This window comes from Lepisma saccharinum, chromosome 6 (genome assembly GCF_977018435.1).
Source record: "Lepisma saccharinum chromosome 6, izLepSacc3.1, whole genome shotgun sequence".
Classification (NCBI taxonomy): Eukaryota; Metazoa; Arthropoda; class Insecta; order Zygentoma; family Lepismatidae; genus Lepisma; species Lepisma saccharinum.
The window spans coordinates 78530555-78550202 of NC_139234.1; the positions used below are offsets into that span (position 1 = coordinate 78530555).

At 36.6% G+C, this 19648-nt stretch overlaps 2 protein-coding genes across 3 annotated transcripts in view; one reads left to right on the top strand and one right to left on the bottom strand.

The window, feature by feature from the left end:
- The window catches only part of skd (mediator complex subunit skuld), a 197359-nt gene extending 195574 nt beyond the window's left edge, over positions 1 to 1785 (bottom strand). For both annotated transcript variants that reach the window (XM_083124191.1, XM_083124189.1), the window contains exon 1: positions 1573 to 1785. In XM_083124191.1, coding sequence (XP_082980317.1) covers positions 1573 to 1641 — 69 coding nt within the window. In that variant the 5' untranslated portion in view covers positions 1642 to 1785. The remainder of the gene's footprint in view (positions 1 to 1572) is intronic.
- On the top strand, positions 1774 to 17587 carry mRpL50 (mitochondrial ribosomal protein L50). The gene is made up of 5 exons (XM_083124192.1): positions 1774 to 1917; positions 4749 to 4852; positions 10739 to 10953; positions 14849 to 14968; positions 17052 to 17587. The coding sequence occupies exons 1-5, from the start codon at positions 1774 to 1776 to the stop codon at positions 17165 to 17167; spliced, it is 699 nt and encodes a 232-aa protein (XP_082980318.1). The 3' UTR covers positions 17168 to 17587.
- Positions 17588 to 19648: the final 2061 nt, after the last annotated feature.

Below are 19648 nucleotides of genomic sequence, written 5' to 3' on the forward strand. Positions count from 1 at the left end.
ACTGTTATGACATGCTAGCTAGTATCATCAAATAAAAGAGAGTCCTGCCAGGTATGATTTTCTTAATGCATACGACTTTTTCAGCATATCTTTGAGATATGACAACACTATAATCCAACATCCAGGATATAAATAAAGGAGCAATTGAAGGTGATGGGAGTGTTCTCAGATTTATTTACTAGAAAATGTACTAACCAAATAAGTTTTCCGGATGAAGTATCAGAGGTTCTGATGTCCCGGTCACTGTTTGAAATTTGGATATTACGTGTGTAAGGTGTAATATATTGCTTTTCATAATGGCAATATTTCTCCAGAAAGAAGTGAGGAAGCCATGTTTTGGTAAACACTACAGACTTTGAAGGTAAGTTTAGTGTTATTTGAAGTATGTTTGCATAACATAACCTAACGTTACATGAAATTTTCAAGTTACAGACGTGACCGGGAAATTGTAATGTCAGATTTGCGTTCAGGAGGCCTCATGTAGAAAGTATAAAAAATTTCAAACAAATCGGGGAACACTCCCGTCATCGTCAATTAAGCCTAAATAAATGTGGATGGAGCATGGTGGTAACCCTTAAAAAGTTATCTTTGCATTGCGGACATTTTTGTTTATCATGAGTTAAAGAACTGGGATTAATACAAATCAAAACTGAACTCTACTTTCACTGTAATTAAAGTCGCCGAATGAAAGTTTTAATAAATTACTACAACTAGGATTTACAAATAAACACAATACACCATTAGACATGTACTTTTTAACAACCATTCTCCATAATATAATATATATTATTTCAATAGCATAGAATGCTTGCGTAAAAGGAAGGAACGTGTGAAGTTAAATATGTTGTCTACAATTCCGAGTCTATCGTTCATTTGTTATGCTTGATGTAAATCGCATAAATGGCAACACTGAAATTCTCCTGGCTATTGACATGCATTATAACATAACAAAATTTCTCCATCATGTTTCGTAAGCTACTTCAGTTTTAACGTGCTCAGCAACAATCTATAGAGTTTAGGGACCCAAAGAATGCTAATCCGAGGATAAGTATTCTGCAAGAACAGGAAAGAGGTTCTGTAGTTCAACGCAAAGACTACCACGGTCAAACATATAGCAGGTGAAGTGTGTACAGGCGGATGACCTTTAACGTTCAACTGATCTGGTCCTCAATTAAATACAAATTCCGTTGGTTTCAACTCCAAAACCTTACATTTTTCACATTTTAATTTTAACAGAAACATATTGGAATACAGCTACAACTTTTTTATCTTCCCTGCACACCATTTGTGACCATAATTTCTCTTCCTAAACAGCAAATGACAAATTAGGGCAATGCTCCAAAAAGGTGCGAATTGCGTACTCTCCTACCGGGATAGTCGAAGCGTGACACTAGTAACTTTATTCCATAATAATGCTCCAAATATAAGAAATCGTCAATAGACAAGAAGCTGCCCTTAATTATACCTCTCATTCCAATTAATATTAATCTTGCACATTACATTCATATCAGAACTAGCACCTGTAATTTGACTAAAATTGTTAGTCTACAAAACACTACTCTATCAACTTACCAGAGCGAAGAAATTTGTGTGGCAATCTTCTAAACTTGCGCCGTTTGTTTGATGGTTTGGATGCGTCATTGCGTCTCCATCATCTTAAATTTCGTTAAATCACTAGCCACACGACTTATGTAACTAAAAACACACTAATTTTGATGTTAAACACGATCATTCACTTACGTTTCCACCTTTCTATGGCGACTGTAATGGCGGATGGGAAACAACAAGCGCCGAGAGTTCATGCCACTCATTGGTCAGACCGCATCACGTGGTACAAATAAAATGGCGGCGCTCATGAGGCATGGATTGCTGAGAAGTACCCTTGGAATAACGTCAAGAAACTCGAAGACATGTCTGGTTTGTTGCATTTATAGCTAATGAAGCTTGAGAATGCTTATTTGATATCTCAATATGCTAACATAAGTTATAAATATGCATAAATAAAATATTAAATTAAATTTATTTGCAGATTTATCATTCAAAATTTGAGAAATCATTACTTTACTATTTTGTTTAGTCTATTGATAATTACTTATTTTTCAAAAATGAAATGATAAATTACAAATCAGTATCTGTGCAACTACCTCTATTAAAGTGCAAGTGAATCTTTGGCCTCACGACCGAATTGTCAGTTGTACTAAATGCTGCCTTGCATGGAGTTGAAAAGAAGTGTAATCAACTGTGATTCTAAACATAAACATATATTCCTGATCGCCGTGTTGTGATATTTCATAATCATTCATCCCATAATAGTAGCGCAGTTATATTTTGTACTATTTTGTTTAAATCACTTGCTTTCAAAGTTTAGAAAAATATATTTTATCCAGTATGCATCATAATGGAGTAGGGAATCAAACTCCATAAATACACAATTACTATCAAATATGTTACATTTTTCTACTTTTTTATGACGACACACTAAATTACCCTGTAGGATATCCAGTCTTAATATGTAATAGCAATAGCTAGTATCACCATGTTGAGATAACATAAAAACAATGCTATATTTGATGATAGGATATTCATTAACATATTTTTAGGACAAAATGTTCCATGTATTTCAAGCATGAGCATTCTGCCACAAATTATAAGCACAACTTTTATTACATAGAATATAGTAGCAAAACGTTCAACGGAACTTCGATTTTTATTTCAATCACTTTTAGTTGTTGAGGGTGTATGTATGTGCACACATGTGTGCATGTGTACGAATGTTTAAAATGAGGGAGACCTTTGATCGTGGCACTTGAAGTAGGAATTGCTGTTGGGCAGCATTATTGACATTATTTCAGAATGTCTATAAAAGAATCAACATAATTAAATGTTATTCTTGTAATTAGGGCTTTGCATCACCCCCTTCCCCTTTGTGCACACACAAATATATTATTTCCACCATTGTTTACTTGCAGAGAAATATTTTAGTGATTTCGTTGCAAGTGTTAATTTGGTAAAGCCTGAATTTGATGTACAATGTACCAAAAAATGGAAAGCAGAAGTGTTTCTAATTTTTTTCCCCCATCACTTGCATGAGTTCATTCACCACTTTTTTTTCTTTTCAACTATTGAATTTAAAATTTCAGAAAAACGTGAAAAGACAAAAACTGCAAAATAGTAAAGTAAAGAAAATGATGAGAAGAGGGTTTTGTGCAATTTCTACAGTAATATTCTGATTCCATTTTCATTGCAAAAGTATACTTCCTGTACTGAGAAAAACATGTATCAGTCCTAATGGAATTGTACATGCCGGAAGCAATGTTTGTTTTCTTTAACCACTGTATTCACCAAAATTACAAAATCTTCCCTTTTTTTCTATATTAATTCTGCACCGTCAAATTGATCCAGTTTCAGTTCGTAAAGTGTCAAAAGTTAGAAAATTGTAACATTTTCGAGTGTTTGTATTCATAGTGCTTTACCATATAATACCATATAAATAATAAGACTTCAAAACCACATGCATAAATGTAAAATGTAAAATTTGTGGTGTAAATACTTTAATGACTAGAAGACTCTTCCCTTACTTCCTTGCACCCCAAGGCCTTGCTTAACATGCCTGTATATGCCAGACGTATGGTTATCAGATCACTATAAGGGAAAAGTACAACATGTTGTCCCCAAATGTAGGATTTTTAGTCAAAATGTAGAACACAAATTATTCGCTGTAAGTAATTCATGTTACCAGAACAACTTAGCACATAATGTAAAATTTACACATTTTCAGTTTAAGAAAGAAATATATCTTTTTTAGTGATTTCTTATTCCATTATGCATACACATGCAGTAATTCTAATGTTTTCAGACCTTTATGCGAATAGCTGTAACTTTTCTTTCGTAATTTCAAATTTAACTAAATGCAATACAAATATGTACCGTACTGTCTTGCATTTCTTCTTTTCTCAACTCCACATGTTTGTTATACAATATTGTAAAGCTTGTAATATTGGCTAAATTTAAATTTAATTTATCTTCTTATTTGAAAAAATCATATGTTGAGCCTCAAGAAGTCTCATTATGGTACATATTTCAGATTTTTACCTCGGTCCCCCATTTGGGTTAGAGAGCATCTTTTTTTTTTTTTTCAACATTTTTAATTTTGGGACACTTGTAGAAGAAGAAAGGCCAAGCATCTCATTCGTTTAATGGTTTTTGGACTTAACCTGGCACAGTAGAAATGTTTTGTCCCCTTCAAGGACTTTTTATGTCTCAAAGTTTAGAAATTGTGAAAGAATATATCTATTGTAGTATAGCATGCCAAATACTAATCTTAGGGGGAAAGTATTCATAAACGACGAATATTTATTCTTAGGAAAATGGTTTTTGAATTATTACATTTGAAATTATAGAACAGAAGTTATAGCCATTTTCTTAATGGTCTCAAAATACTAAAATCACTGCTTCCTGCAAATTAAAAATGGTCACCAGATCGAAATGCCAGCCTGAAAAAATTTCCTATGTCAGTTTTTAATACTTGAAGTACATGGAAATAAGCAGATAAATTCTTAATATTTTTTTATTAAAATTTGTGTGGTTTGCTGAACATTTTGTCTGAAGTTTTAGAACAGTGCTTAGTGGTATACCATGTGTCATTTTCAATTTGTGCATTCTACAGTAAATAGTGCTATTGCTTTTGAATTGTTCTGGTACAATGCACATGAGTGTATGTCTAAAAACTGCCATGTTGTTCCTTTCAGGTAGCTTGTAAATCTGGCAATTCGAGCATTGTACCTGATGAAAGAGAAGATCTGCCCAGAGGAAGAGCAGTGGATCAGGATGCTACATCTCTTTCGGCAAAAGGGTAAGGTCTTTGAAGCACTTTTAAGTTGGGCCTTACTTTGTAACTATATAATGTATTCACCATCCAAGACATGCAAAAATACCCACAACAAATATCTCTTAAAATACTAAAACTATATTCTAGTTAGGCATTTTGATTTCGGAGCGAATTTACAATACCGGAAGTATCTCCAATTTGTTTGAAATTCGGCATACTCACTCATTTTGGCCTCGTAATCACGAATCTGCAGTTAAAATTTGGCGGTCACGTCTAGAAATTGCAAAATAAGCCGCTCCGTGAACGGAGTAAACACCTTTGATTTATGAAGGAAACAAATATTTTTTGCAATGATCAGCGTTTAAAAACTATGTTCATGATGATCCTGAATTTTAACTATGCTTGCCTAACCTAACCTTACCTTGCCGTGAATGGTTCGTGGGCCGAAGATTTATTTCCTTTTTTACGCAAGATGCCATTTTCTCACATGCAAATCAACGGGTCTCACTTATAGCACAACACTTGAACAACCCTTGCATGTGACTTGTTCATATCATCAAACATGGTTACCATGTTATTGTCGAGACGCGCTAGCAAGCGGCGTGGAACCACCCACTCTGGTAGCGACGTGCTGTTGCCGGATTGACCTACTTCAGGATTTTCGCGAGCCCACAGAAACATGAGGAAGGCTGAACTACTGCAGCTCCTTATGTTACACAAACCCCAGTTCCCCATATATCGAATAGATAAGCTTGCAGAAGAAGCGGGACATGCGGTGGTCCGTCTCCCGCCTTATCATTGTATGTACAATGCAATCGAACGTATTTGGGCACAGGTCAAAGGGCTGGTAGCACAGAGGAACACTTTGCCACCTTTTACACGGTCTAAAATTTTGCAATTGAAAGAACAGGTTATCGGGGATGTGACAGCAGATAGGTGGCGTTCGGCTATAGAACACACAAGGAAGATTATTTCCGAAGCATGGGAAAAGGAGGGAGTTGAAGAGCAGCAAATGGAGGATTTTGTAATTTCACTTGGGCGGGAAGACAGCAGTGACAGTAGTAGCTCAGATGAAGATGTTCCTTTACCAACCAACAATGAAGATGATCTTGGGATAGCGCCACTGCAATGGTAGCCGGTAAGCAAAAACAACTGATTCTTTAACTACTACTTCTGTTCTTTCATTCATTTTTTATGTTTTTACATACAGGTTGCTCAACACATGTACCAAATGTATCATTAATGTTAAGGAAATCGAGCAATTGCCAAGCGTTTCGTTGTAATTTATTGAACTCTGTATTGCCAGAGCCTGTATTCTCATATAGCTTCCCAAATTATCTCACTTCACACACCCACATGTGCCTCCCCGATGGCACAGTGGTAGGGTAAGTGTTGTCGCCTTGTAATCAAGTAGTCCTGGGTTTGATACCCTGTCGAGGCACATAGTGGTTCGGATCCCACTTCCAACTGTAGGTTCATTCCAGATTAGCCGTAGCGTGCATAAAGTGGACTTTAAAACACCAACTCAATCAATCTATTCACACACAATGATTTGTTCTTGATAAATTCTTCTCCGTAATACAGTAACTCAGTTCTGTAAAATTCTGTTTTAGAGGTGAATTTTTGTAGGTTCCTCAAAATATAATTTAAAAACGTGTTAACGAAACGAAGTTGTACGTAATTTGCCCTAATTTTCAAGAAATACATTTCATTTGTGCGTTCTGAAGCTTCAACAATCGCGGCGTGACAAAGAAGGCAAAGAGAGGCGGCATCAAATCAAAGGAGAACGATTTTCCACAGTGTTGTTCATAACACAAGACGCATTTTCTTTTGTTGGTAATTGTGATACGATACAACATAAGTAAAAAGATGCCGGTAGCTGATGCTTGCAATGTACCATAATAAAAACTCAAAAAATGTTATTTCAGTGAAGATTTTCGGTTGCTGTGTAGAGCAGGAAGATAAAATGTTTCATTTCTGCCAGAATGTATGATTCGTTAAATTATCACTTTACGACGGAAATAACATATATTAGCATACTGATACATACGTGCTTTATTTCGCGTGACGCTTCTTTCCCGAGCTTGCGAACAGCTGACTAGCCTGTCCGTGTGTTTGTGCAAACGTGGCAACGTAGAAATCCCCCAGCCACATGGCAGCCAACGAGGAGACAGAATTTGGTCACGTTCTGCCATTCTGCGTTCTGATTGCACGCCGCTTCTTATCGCGTCCATACTATAGTGTATGGACAATCAGAGCGGAAATTTCTGCCCGTTATTTTGCAATTTGTAGACGTGACCACCAAATTTTAACTGCAGATTCGTGATTACGAGGACTAAATTAGTGACTATGCCGAATTACAAACAAATTGGAGATACTTCTGGTATTGTAAATTTATACCTTGATTTCTCTCCCCCTCCTTCCCCTCTCTCTCATACAGAGAGAGAGAGGGGTTGGGGTCGGCCTCCATGGTGGAGTGGTTAGCACAGTGCATTACAATGGCTGGGGTCCTGGGTTCAAATCCCGACCTGGGCATGCATGTTCTTTGTGAGTGTCCCTTCAGCAATTTCATATCATCACTCATCCTCATCTTCGTGATTAGTGTGGTAGAAAAGTGAAGTAAAATAAATCAAATCAATCAATCAATCAATGAGATTGGGTCAATGTACTGATACTAGGTTCAAGTTTGAAAACAGTAAGTGAGGAAAATGTATGACCTGAATACATTGTGGCTGTAGAGAAACAGTCAGGACATTAAATTTCCAGGGTTCCCACACACCTGTAAAACCTGGAAATCTCAGGGTATTTCAAAAAATAAAATACTCAGGGAGCATCATCTAATTGGTCAAAGAATCCTAATGAAGTATATATGAAGGACTAGAAAATTTATTAAAAACATAATAAAATATAAATTTTTACATTCTGGCCACTTTTAAAGAGCTACAATGCAATCTGTCATATTAAGAATTGTTAATATGAGGAATTTGTGTTGCAGCTGGTAGGAAATATTACCACAATGCAATCTGGCATCATAAAAGAACGAAAGCACATCATGGCTACGAACTGATTCCATGTCAAATCAGTCGGCCCCTGACACTCACCAATTTGGATTTCAATGAAACTTTGTGTATTTGTTAATAGAGTGCCACACACGTAAATTTGCCGTTGCGTAGAAACGTATTTTCGTTTCGTCTCCCTCTCTCTTAGCATCACGTGTTCTACCCTGCTCGAAAACCTTCGCTATTGTTGCCATATTGTCATTCCATTCCTGGACACACTCGCGCAAACTTCATTGAAAACAATTGAACAGCGCTCCAGCTCGCGGTTCCCACCGGTCAGCAGGGACGGCAATGTGGCAATATAGCACGGCGTAGTCGTTGCTTCTTTTATGCAGTGCATGTTCATTGGCTAGCTAGTAACTAGTGTTGCCAACTGTAATAATGAAGCACTATTTCTGTCACGGAAGGGGAAAGCAGGTAAAGTGGCGGTGAGTTTTGTTGGATTGGAAGCACCATATTTTTATTTTATACTAAGTATTTGACCGGTTTGACGTTGTGTGCGTGTATTGCGTGTGTTTATGTAAAAGTGTGTGTTTGCTAATGAACGTTAAATTCCATAATGCCTCCAGTTCTGTCGAAGTTGAAATCAAAAACCTTCCGTAGCCAAGCTCGGGAAATTCTAAGCAACGTGCACGAGTTCATGAAGGAGGAAGCCAGTCATGGTGTTAGCATCCCAATAAAGCATTTTGGCAAGAGAGCAGCGAACAGCAGCAACAAATTGTTCATATTTCATAATTTTGGAATTATTCAAAATAAATAAATTATGTGGCTCCAACATCATTTCAACTCTGGCTCCGGCACGTGTTCTTGTAGAAATTGCATAGAGGAGGCTGTCATTTTTGCTGCTTAATGCGATACATATTGTTTTCTGTGTTAAAATTGCCATGCTTTGATGGGTGACCAAGTTCATAGCAGGGCCGGCGGAAGGGGAGGGCGAACCGTCCCATCGCCCAGAGCGGCAAAATTTGAAGAGAAGAAAAAAATAAGCCTATTGAAAACTGTGATCGAGCGAGATATTCTTTTGCGCTGAATAGTATTGAAATAGCATAAGAAGTCTCATTATTTATTTTATATTTTGATGTTTTAGTTAGGAATATATTGATTTTCAATTTTCCGTTGCTGCGTAATGACCGGGGGGGGGGGGGGGGTCGAAATAGAGCGGCATCTGCCGCCACCTCCCAGGGAGGCAAAATGACTAGCGCCGGCCCTGGTTCATAACAAAAGAAAAAGCCGCGCAGCTTATCGTCTAGTGGCAGTATATGTACTTGTTATTGTTGTGGAAGCCGGCATCCTTTGTAAATGTACAACAAAGGCAACCGACTGTCGCCGATCTCAGAGAGGAAATAATAATACTGCTTCAGGAGGAGTGTTATGGTGCAATTGTAGCGGTTTAACACGTTGGCATGTTATTATCTGCCGTTGCAGTTCCATACCAGTGTATACGGGTTTTGGGAGTGAAAAGTTAGAACGCCACCAGTGCATTAATGCAATGAAAAATAATATATATATTTTTTTATTTTGTTTGAAATCACTCAAATAAGGAATCGTATGAAGAAGTCTTCTTTGCAGCATTTTTGGTAATTTTACTTATGTGTTAGTTCATATTTTACGAATTTTTAGTCCATATGTATGTAGCTACATACATAGTCACTTGTTAGTACATATTAATCCTAGTCCTGGTATAATGCATGACGTTTAAAACTCAACGTTAGATAGACCTGAATTCTCTAATTTTATTGTTGTACGTAACAGCTGTGCATCGGCGCACCGCAGCGATTTTTCTATCTGCTCCATTAGCAACACTGCTTCTTTAGTTCTGTCGCGCATTGCACGGCAGAATTATCTGCGCTGGACTCTACTAACAAGGTATGAACACATGCAAAGTTTTCTTCTGTAGACCTCATAGTTACTGAGAAATAGGAGGCTAAAGTTTAAGAAGTTTACATGGATTGGTGCTTGCCAAGGCCGTGATGGTAGCATGTAGTGCTTGGCAGAAAAAAAATTATATCGTGAGTCAAAATGACATATCATTTCGATTTTTTATTCCAAAGTTCATAAATATAAGTATATTTAATAATAAAAAGTTCTCATGAAGTCTCCTTTGCACCAAGAAGGGTCAGGAAAGAAATCTTGTATGTAATCTTCTTTTTTTTTGTGTGTGTGTCAATATCTCACATTACTAAATTTGCATTATTACTATAAGACATACCCCCAAAGAGTGGTCTTTTGCCTTGCTTCCTTGCAAATTTGGTCCATCCAACATCCAGAGGGCCAATGCTACAAGTGAAATGCGAGATTTATTTTTCCATAAGCTGGCAACACTGCCACTCTTATACATTGTTATTTTTTCCCCACGAAGTATCAGCCTATTTTCAATGCAACTTTGCATGATTACAGGAATGTACCACTGCTAGATACTACATTTTTAATTCACTTTGGCTGAAATCTCTGTCATCCCGAAAAGAAATATGAGTTTAGTTGCAATTTAATAAAAATTACTGTTAAATATTTAATGGTCATAAACAAAAAGAAAGAGCACTTTGCTTGCAATTCATGCATGAAACATCTGACTTAAATTTTATCCCGAATAAAGTCTATCAGAATATTGAATTTATTCAAGTTTTTTAGTATTTAAGTAGTAAATTTTATTATGTAATTGAGAAATTATTTGGGATCGTCACAGATGTGCACATTACAATTTATTTTTCTGTGACAAAAAGTACCATTCGTGGTAAGAGATCAAATGGATCATTGAGATTCATCCATTTTATATGACAGGAAAATATCACTTGATAAGTTTAAATGCTATTTGAAACTCCCAATAGTGAATACAATATATTTTGTATTACAGATATTTGCGAGCCCAGAAACCATATGATCCACCATCGGACGTTAGAGGCAGGCTACGGCACATTTGCCAGGCAGTATTTGGTCAACAAGATACCTCAGCAGCAGATGATGTGAAACTAGACAATCCAGATTTGAAATTCAAACTGCTGAATGCATGTTTTGAACAATTCCAACATGGTATTCCAAACTCAATGCTTTACAAGGTGGAAACATTAGGTAATCAAGGGTTTCTTCTTTCTGTTTCATTATTTTTTCGCATACAATAATTATGTAGTCACAAAATCCATTTCTTTCCTGCAGTGCTGTTGCCAGCAACATTTGTAGACTCTGTGAAAGTAGCCCGTGGCATTTTTGCAGACTCTGTGAGATTTCCAACCTCTGGAAAAGACCAGGATTGCCGATTAAATTTGAATAGATAATTTCTGATACAGATGCATCAGTATCAGCTCATCCAAAGACAGAGGTGACCCCCCTTCCCCCTGTTGATGTAGTGGTAACATCGTTGCCTTGTAATCAAGGTGTCCTGGGTTCAATTCCTGGTGCAGCCAGATTGCTGACAGTGACAATATAACTTTTTTAATGTTTTTACCACAATCTTTATCTAATGCAATTAACCTTTCTGCACATGAAGTGGACTTAAAATAACAATTCACACAGTTCATAGACAGGGGTAGAAAAGTACAGGGTATGAAGTCCCCATGCCACCTGAAAATTTTCACCTCGTACCTGAACTTTGAAATTCAGTTCTAAAAGTTTTTTGCGTTTTGTAAAGCAAGGACAATTTTTTTCCAAAATCAATATTTGAACCGCAGGATCCAAAGAAATTAAAACGAGAAATACTATGAAGGAAATACAATTGATGTAGAACTGCTCTTTTTTTTTCAGTTCTTTCTAGCACTAACCGTGGGGAAATTTATGCTTTTGATATTTTTTTATTACCATTACTTCCATGTATTCTGTGTAAGTTGTGTTGCGATGCTCTTCAATATGTGTTATTCTCAAAATGAAAAAAATAAATTAAAAAACCAGCATTGCATGCTTTACAGAACTGGACATTAAGAGAAGTTTCATCTTGATGATGTCACAGAGACCCTGCCGTGTTTGTAAACAAGGGGGCTGAAAAAAAGTCTCTTTATGACCAGACCTTCAAAAGCGGTCGAAGGACCTTGGATTCGTAGACCTGCTTCCTGACTCCACTGCACTCAACAGGAAACATAAGTCCGGGGTTTAGGACTGGGCTCTCCTTTCGATGCGCTAAACGTAGCGAAAATCTTGCATGTTTCTAGCTGTTTCATAGTATCGTGTGACTAATTTTGCGCTAATATGAAAATATTCTGACTTATTTTTTTTACCTCTTCTCTAAAATATTTAAAAAGCAATATTTTTTTTTATTTTTCTTTGTCATCGCCGCAAATTGCATAGTTATTCATGCTGTTACCAGTTGAGCCTTCTTTAGAAAGACCACTTCAGCACAATGATTTATTACGTTTAATCCAATCTTGTATTAGTTACTAAATTAAATAGTTTATGTTTCAAAATGTGTAGCTCAGGAAAAATTATTAAGGCTTGTCAGTGTGTATTTCTTAAAAATGTAATGTTTATAACAATAACAATGCACCTACTAGTATAATATATGTATAATGTACATTTTTGTGGCAATTGTCGTATGAAAAGTTAAACACAATATTCCATACTTACATTCTCTCATATGTTATTCATCAATATCACAATAACAGGAAGTGTTCGATAGTTCAAAATATTCTTCACCATCTTAGCAACCATTGTACCAAATATTATTTCAAATTGTCACATTCTCGTCCATTATATCCTTACCTGCACCTGGGTGTTCTTTGTAAGATCCATTTATCACTTTCATCTAATCCTCAATCTGCCAGAAGTGTTAGAAATGCAATATAAAATAAAGAAAATGGATACACAGATAGGCCTACGAGGTAGCTAGAAAAAAACTGGACTGCAAAATCTTTTTTTGGTTATTTTGTACAATACGAACATTATTCCCTTCAAAGTATTCTCCTGCACTATCGATACACTGCTTCATATGAAACTTTCATTGCTAGAAACAGTGCTCGAAATCATTTTCTGAAACCAAGGTTATGACCTCCATCGCTTTTGTTTTCACATATTCTACGGTCATAAATCTGGTTCCTTTCAGTGCTGATTTGACCTTTGGGAATAAAAAAGTCACACTGAGTGAGATCCAGCAAATAGGGTGGATGTTCTAACACTGGAATCCCATGCTTGGCCAAAAAAAGCCTTGACTGACAATGCCATGTGGGCAGGAGCATTGTCTTGATGCAGAATCCATGACTTGCTTTTCCACAAATCAGATCGTCATCTTCTTACTCGCTCACGAAGGGTCATCGGCACCGTAATGTAATAATAATGTTGGTTGACAGTTTGACCTTCGGGTACCCAATTAATGTACACAATCCCACGGATGTTGAAAAAAACAATCATCGTGGCTTTGAATTTTTATTTGCTCATTCGAGCTTTCTTTTGTCGTAGCGAACTCGGGCTCTTCCAATGCATTGATTAACGCTTGGTTTTATGATCGTAGGTGAAAAACCACGATTTGACACAGGTTATAACTCTCTCTAAGAATGTAGGGTCTGTTTCATAGTTTGTTAAAATATCACCACAAATTTTCACTCGACTGTCCTTTTGTTCCACTGTCAGGTTTCATAGCACCAATTTTGAACACACTTTGTTCATGTTGAGACTTTTGTTTAAAATCTGACGAACATTTTTTTTTTTGTCAATTCCTGTGAATTCAGCAATAGCTCGAATATTCAAGCTACGATCTTTTCGAATCAATTCACCGATATTTGCAATGTTTGATTCCGTTTTCAACATGCACGGCCATCGAGAATGCGAGTCGTCCGCTATAACTTCTCGTCCCTCTTTAAACCTTTAAAACCACTCAAACACTTCAAACACTTGTGTGCATAATAAACACTCATCTCCGTACACTTCCTTCAACAAACCATAAGTTTCTGTGGCAAATTTTCCATGTTTAATAAGAAACTTCACATTGATACGCTGTTCCACTTTCACACTTAACATTTTTCTGACTGAACACAGATGTACGGTTTACTTCATCCACAAGCTACAGCTAAACTGAGCACCGTGCACCCTGGGAAATCACACAGTCGATAGGCAGGATATCACGTTATACACTCGTGCAGCACTTGACCTTGACGTGCTTGCAACATCAATCTTTTTTTTTTCTAGCCACACCTCGTATATTGGTCATTACTGATAGAGTACTAATTAATCTGTCCCATCCCTACTAGAGTCTAAAAATATGATAGATCTATTTAGAACTGTTCCTGTATTTGCATTGTATTCACTGTTGTTTGTTTATTTACCCTAAACAACCATAAGTCATGTTGTATGCCAGTTACTTGTTTGTCAGGAAATTTCAAGATTTGACAGTTATTAGGGGCGTTCATATTTTGTTTTTGACAAAAACATGAAATGTGAAATAACACATTGTAATATTAATTTTTCATGTTTTTAGAGGTGTGAGTTGCATTTTGCTACCATGTTTTGTCACAAAATCTTGCAAAATGTGAAATAAACTCTTAAACACGAAATTTAGGGTTTATTTATAGATGCAACACTTTCTGAGGTCTGAATTATCCTACGAGTTGTACATACCACGGAAAATTGATTTATTCTGCTGTAAATGTTTGAGAAGTAAAAATTGACTCCTTTACATAGAAATAAACTTAATACTCTGATAACTATACATGTGTGCCATTTGTGTAGTAAGTATAGTTTTTAAATAAAATGGAGGTTCTTATTCACCATTTTAACACTGAAATGCCATTCACTCACGTACGTGCCTGACGAAGCCACCATCCAGGTGGTGAAATTGATCGCGAAGAAAATCTGCGCGAAAAATTAAAAGTGAACTTATCAGAGTGAATTACCTATCTTCGTGTAACTGCCAAACAGATATATTTAGATACAACCGAAATGCCATTTTATATGCTGCTATTGATCCCGAAATATGCTTACTTTTTGTACTGAAATCTTGATCTTTTATTCACCATAAAAATGTGGCTCTAACATTTGTACATTTCAGGTGACGTGATTGGTTTTTATGAGACGCCTGTGAATACAACGGTGCCATTGGATAGGCTGAAGGACATGCAGTTGCCTCCAAATCTCCATGTCCAGTATGAACCACATCGGTTTCATCCAGGTAACCACTTTCTGTTTTATGTTTTTGTGTATGTCCTAAAAAAAATATTGAAAATATGAGTTTCTCATTTACAATTGCTGACCTCCACAGCAGAGTGACTAGCACAGCATGAGTCACTATGTGGAATCCCATCCTGGTCGTGGGTGTTCTTTGTTAGCATCCCGTTGTCAGTTTCATCTCATCCTCATTGTTGTGATTAGCCAAAAGTGACTGTAATGACCAAAATCAAATCATGTTTACAAATAAAGAGGAACGCTTATGTGACAGTAGTTTCCTTCATATATTTGTGTGTGGAAGAAGGGCTAGTTATTCCATATGTCATGAAAACTATTTTTTCCCATTCAGAACTTAGCATTATATTATACATAAGTTTGGAAACCTATGCTGTGTATATCTTACTGTAGCAGCACTCAAACTCTGCTCTATGAAGCATCAAAATAGCTCTGCAAATAAATGTGACAAGACATCAAAATTGTGAATTTCTGCAGGCATTAACTGTGTGTGTATTGGTTAGAAATTATTTAGCTCGTGCAGTATGCTGTGAAACTGTATATATAGAGCATGTACAAGACCAAAGTGCATGTTAGACACACATAAAAAAAATCACAACACGTACCATGTTTTGTTCTCTGAACTTTCATGTCAGTCTTAAAACTTCTTCGGGATAAGAGAACAAAAATGTTGTGTAAGAGCTAAAACATGGTTAGAAGTGTTTAGAAAATTGTTTAAATGTATAAGCAAGGTATATGTTGTGAATTTATCTCAGTTTGTAATGTGTTGAGGACAAGTGGCATGCATTACCACTTTATTCTTAAACATGCCTACCATTGTTGATGCTACTGTAATTTGGTTTAGTGCCTATGTACCGTATTGGCCCGAATATAAGCCACCCCCGCATATAAGCCGCACCCTAAAATTGAAGGAGCGAAAAGAAAAAAAAGATGATACCCGACTATAAGCCGAGGGAAGAAAAGAAAATACTGGCAGATTCAGGGAAATATAATTAGGTAGATACATATTTTATTTGATCATAAATACAGTACATACAAAATACAGTATCATTATTGAAAAATTAAGGTTACAATTGTGTACTCTACCTACTTCAAAGGTAGCTTTCTTGGCACGGTACTTATTAGGCAACAAAATTTGCCTATTCACCTCCCATCACTATTGTCGCTACTGACTTCACTTCCGGTACTCACTCCATCACTCTCACTGCTTTCCTCCCACAATACGCCGTGATTTGATGAAATGTCATTTTTTTTAAGGTCGGGAATATAAGATGCATCCTAATTTTTCACAATTGAAATTAAAAAATGTGTTGACTTCTTTTTTTCATATACTTGCAAGAGGTATATTATTTCATCTATATCCAATTTAGTTGATATCCCAATAAGTGCAATAACTAATAAGATGAAACTGATTGTGATCTATACTCCGTCTTTTGACTCTGGAGGAAGGTCGCAAATAACGTAAGAGGGGTCAGCAAGGCAGTATGCACTGCTGCAAACTGCTGGTAGCTGAACTCAATTCTCCTCTCATGAGTTCATTGGTCGAGGCCTCTCAAGTCACTACTTGCATAGAGGCTTGTTTTTGTTCACTTGTTCCAGAGATTCCCAGCTCATAGTGCACATGCAAAGTTTTCAAGATTTTTTTTCCCTTAAATATTGGAAAGTAACATTTACTCAAGGCCATGAGTACAGGAGTTTTTTTTTTTTTTTGTGGGGGGACTTTTGTTTTTACATTTAAACATATTAGGTTTATTGTAAATTAATGAAAATTAGTTTGTCTTAGTCAGTGGTAGCAGTAACTGTTACACTTCAAAATAATTATCTGTAATGGTTACATGTGTAACTCGCTCACTTTTAAAATGTCAACTTCTAAAGACTGTTTCTTAGCAGCAGAAATGCTTGGGAGACTCTTGCGAAGCTATGGGAAGAATTGAGTTTTCATATTGTGATATTTTACTAATTGTGATTTTGATGTTCTTTATTGTGTTTTTACAAGGTAAGTCAAACATCGCCTTGCTAATACTTGGCATTGGAATTTCTTAAAATTCATTATCATTTATTTTCTTTTTCAGATACAGACACCATGTTTGGTGGAATCAGTGCATTTCCTAAGAGCTCCACAATTGTAACTGGCATAAAATATAAGAAGAAATACAAGGGCCACAAAGCCAAGACATCCTGGCCATAAATTTTCTTGTCTAATCACTAATTTGTAAGATCACATGTCTTAGAATGTATATATTTTTGTTGAATAAGGGAGCATACAGATCAAAGTGACGAGTGATGCTTGTTAGGAACGAACCTTTAAAAATAGATTCAACCTTTTGTACCAATGAGACACGATAAGCTATGCATATCATTTGTAACTAGCATGTCACTCGGCCTGGGCCATTGTCTCAACGTAATGTGTCAACTTGGTCTGGTAGTTTCACATGCACAGTGAATGCTTTTTTGCAGACTGGAGAGGCCTGTGCTATCTGTCTCATGTCATTTCAGTCTGAAAGCTCCCTTACAGTAAAGCAGTTACGGTGCCCGTAGGCATATCAATACTTTATTGATTTATCTTGTTTTGTTTGATGTAGATTGAGAAAAATAAAGTGTACATTTATATAAATATATGTGTTTTGCTTGCACATTCTTCTGCATTCTTTCTGCAGTCCTACTTAACATCTCTAAGTAGGCCATTTCTGGCTCAACAAACTAGGTGCCCAGCAACCAAAATATATGACCACTCAGCCAGTTCTGCAACTGATGTCTTAATTGCACAAAAACAAAATTTCCTGACTTTCCCTGATTGAATCAAACTTTTTCCAGATAATTAGGACAATTAAGTTACATAAACATGTGTAAGACAGTAATTATACATATTTTACCTAAACACCAAAACTATGGGGGGGCCGGTTACTTTCTCTTGGTATATAAGGCTTAGCATTAAGAGCCCGTATCACCGCTCGTGACAATACGTAAAAAATAGGTTCTTGCGTTGGGCTGCTGTGCTCAAACAGTCAAGTGTGTGGCATTTAAATTTTATCGCGAAGCCTTTTTGAAAATACATTATTTATTACATAGTTTTCCTTATCTCAATTTTTTAAAATTCACTTGCTCGCCAATTGTATGTAATAACTTAAATCAACATTTTAAAGCACAAGAAAGCTTCCAACTGTTCTTCTACAGGAAAGAAATGAAACTGATCTTACACAATTTTCTTTAGAATGTCTGTAGCTTTACAACGTGCAGAGCAATGTATGTAAATTTTAACTTCAACGTTTCTAAGCTGGTCGCGCTAGCAGTTTCCCCCTCTGTACCACTTGCCCTCCTCATGACCATCCCCCCCCCCACTCCTCCACCGTCCCTTTTTCTTTCACACAGGCAGTCCCCCGAATATCTTCCCTTCCTCAAGTTGCTAGAAAACTGCATGTTGAGAGCTAGGAAAAGAAAAAGAGAAAGGCAGGGAAAGGTTTTGGGAGAGAATCAATTGTTTGGGCAATGCTTGTAAACAGTTCTTCACTACGCGATATCCTATAGGCCTTTTTCTAATCTTACGGAGCGCACCCTACATGCTGGCAAGGGGAGCAGGGATTACGGCACAGACCAACCAGACAACAGCGGTGGCACTGAGAGTTACGTCGTCACGGGAAAAGGGTGCTGTCCCCACCTCGTTCTACAGGCTGCTGCGTTTCTTATCGTGCTGGATTGGTTGCTTCCCACTTCCCTTGCTAGCATGTAGGGTGCCTGCCGTAAGAGTAGAAAAGACCTATAACACTAAATCACGATGGGGTAAATTGTAGTGCAATGACAACAGTGAAGGACGTGGGATGTTGTTCACAAATGGGAAGGGCTGATTGCACAGACTGAATGAAGTACACCTTTTCAAAAGGTTTGCACGCAAAATAAAAATTGTGCCAAATTATAACTTCTTTTTTTTTTTGTGAGAACACGAAAGTCCAGTACCAAGGGATTTTTTTTTAGGGGGAAGGTGACTTTTCGGTAGAATTTGGTAAATATGTGTAACCAAAGGTTTTAGGTAAATATTGTGTAAATTCTATCGGGTGGTGTATTATCAACCAGTCACGCAAATGAATGACATTTTAGCTGTCGATCATAAATAAGTTCAATAAACGTTCATTGTCAGTTTGAGATATTTCTGAGGGTGAATGGTAAAATATACTTGATGATCTATTATGGAAATAGTGCTATATTTAAACATTTTGAATGTCCGTTCATTTTAATTTCGAATTTGATTCCTTTCAGGATTTGTAAGTGGGGGGATAAAATGTATTTACTTCATACTTTACTGTGTTATTATTTCACCAATTACATATATTACAGTCAGACCCAAAGATAAATCACTATATAAGATAGTTCTGTGTCATCATGTACAAAAGTACGTTTAGGCATAGGTCTTATGTAAAATAAAATACATTAATTGTATGTTGTTTTTTTCTTTTCCAAAGACATTATTTAGTGGAATAATATGACGGACTTACTATTGATAATGACCGTACAAAACACACCATAAAACTTTTCATTCACTTTCAACTTTCTGGGGCTGGCCCCTGTGGCAGAGTAGTTAGCACATCACGCTACGACGCTAGGGGTCCTGAGTTCGAATCCCAGGCTGGGCATGAATGTTTGTGAATGTCCATTCATCAATTTCATCATGTCATCA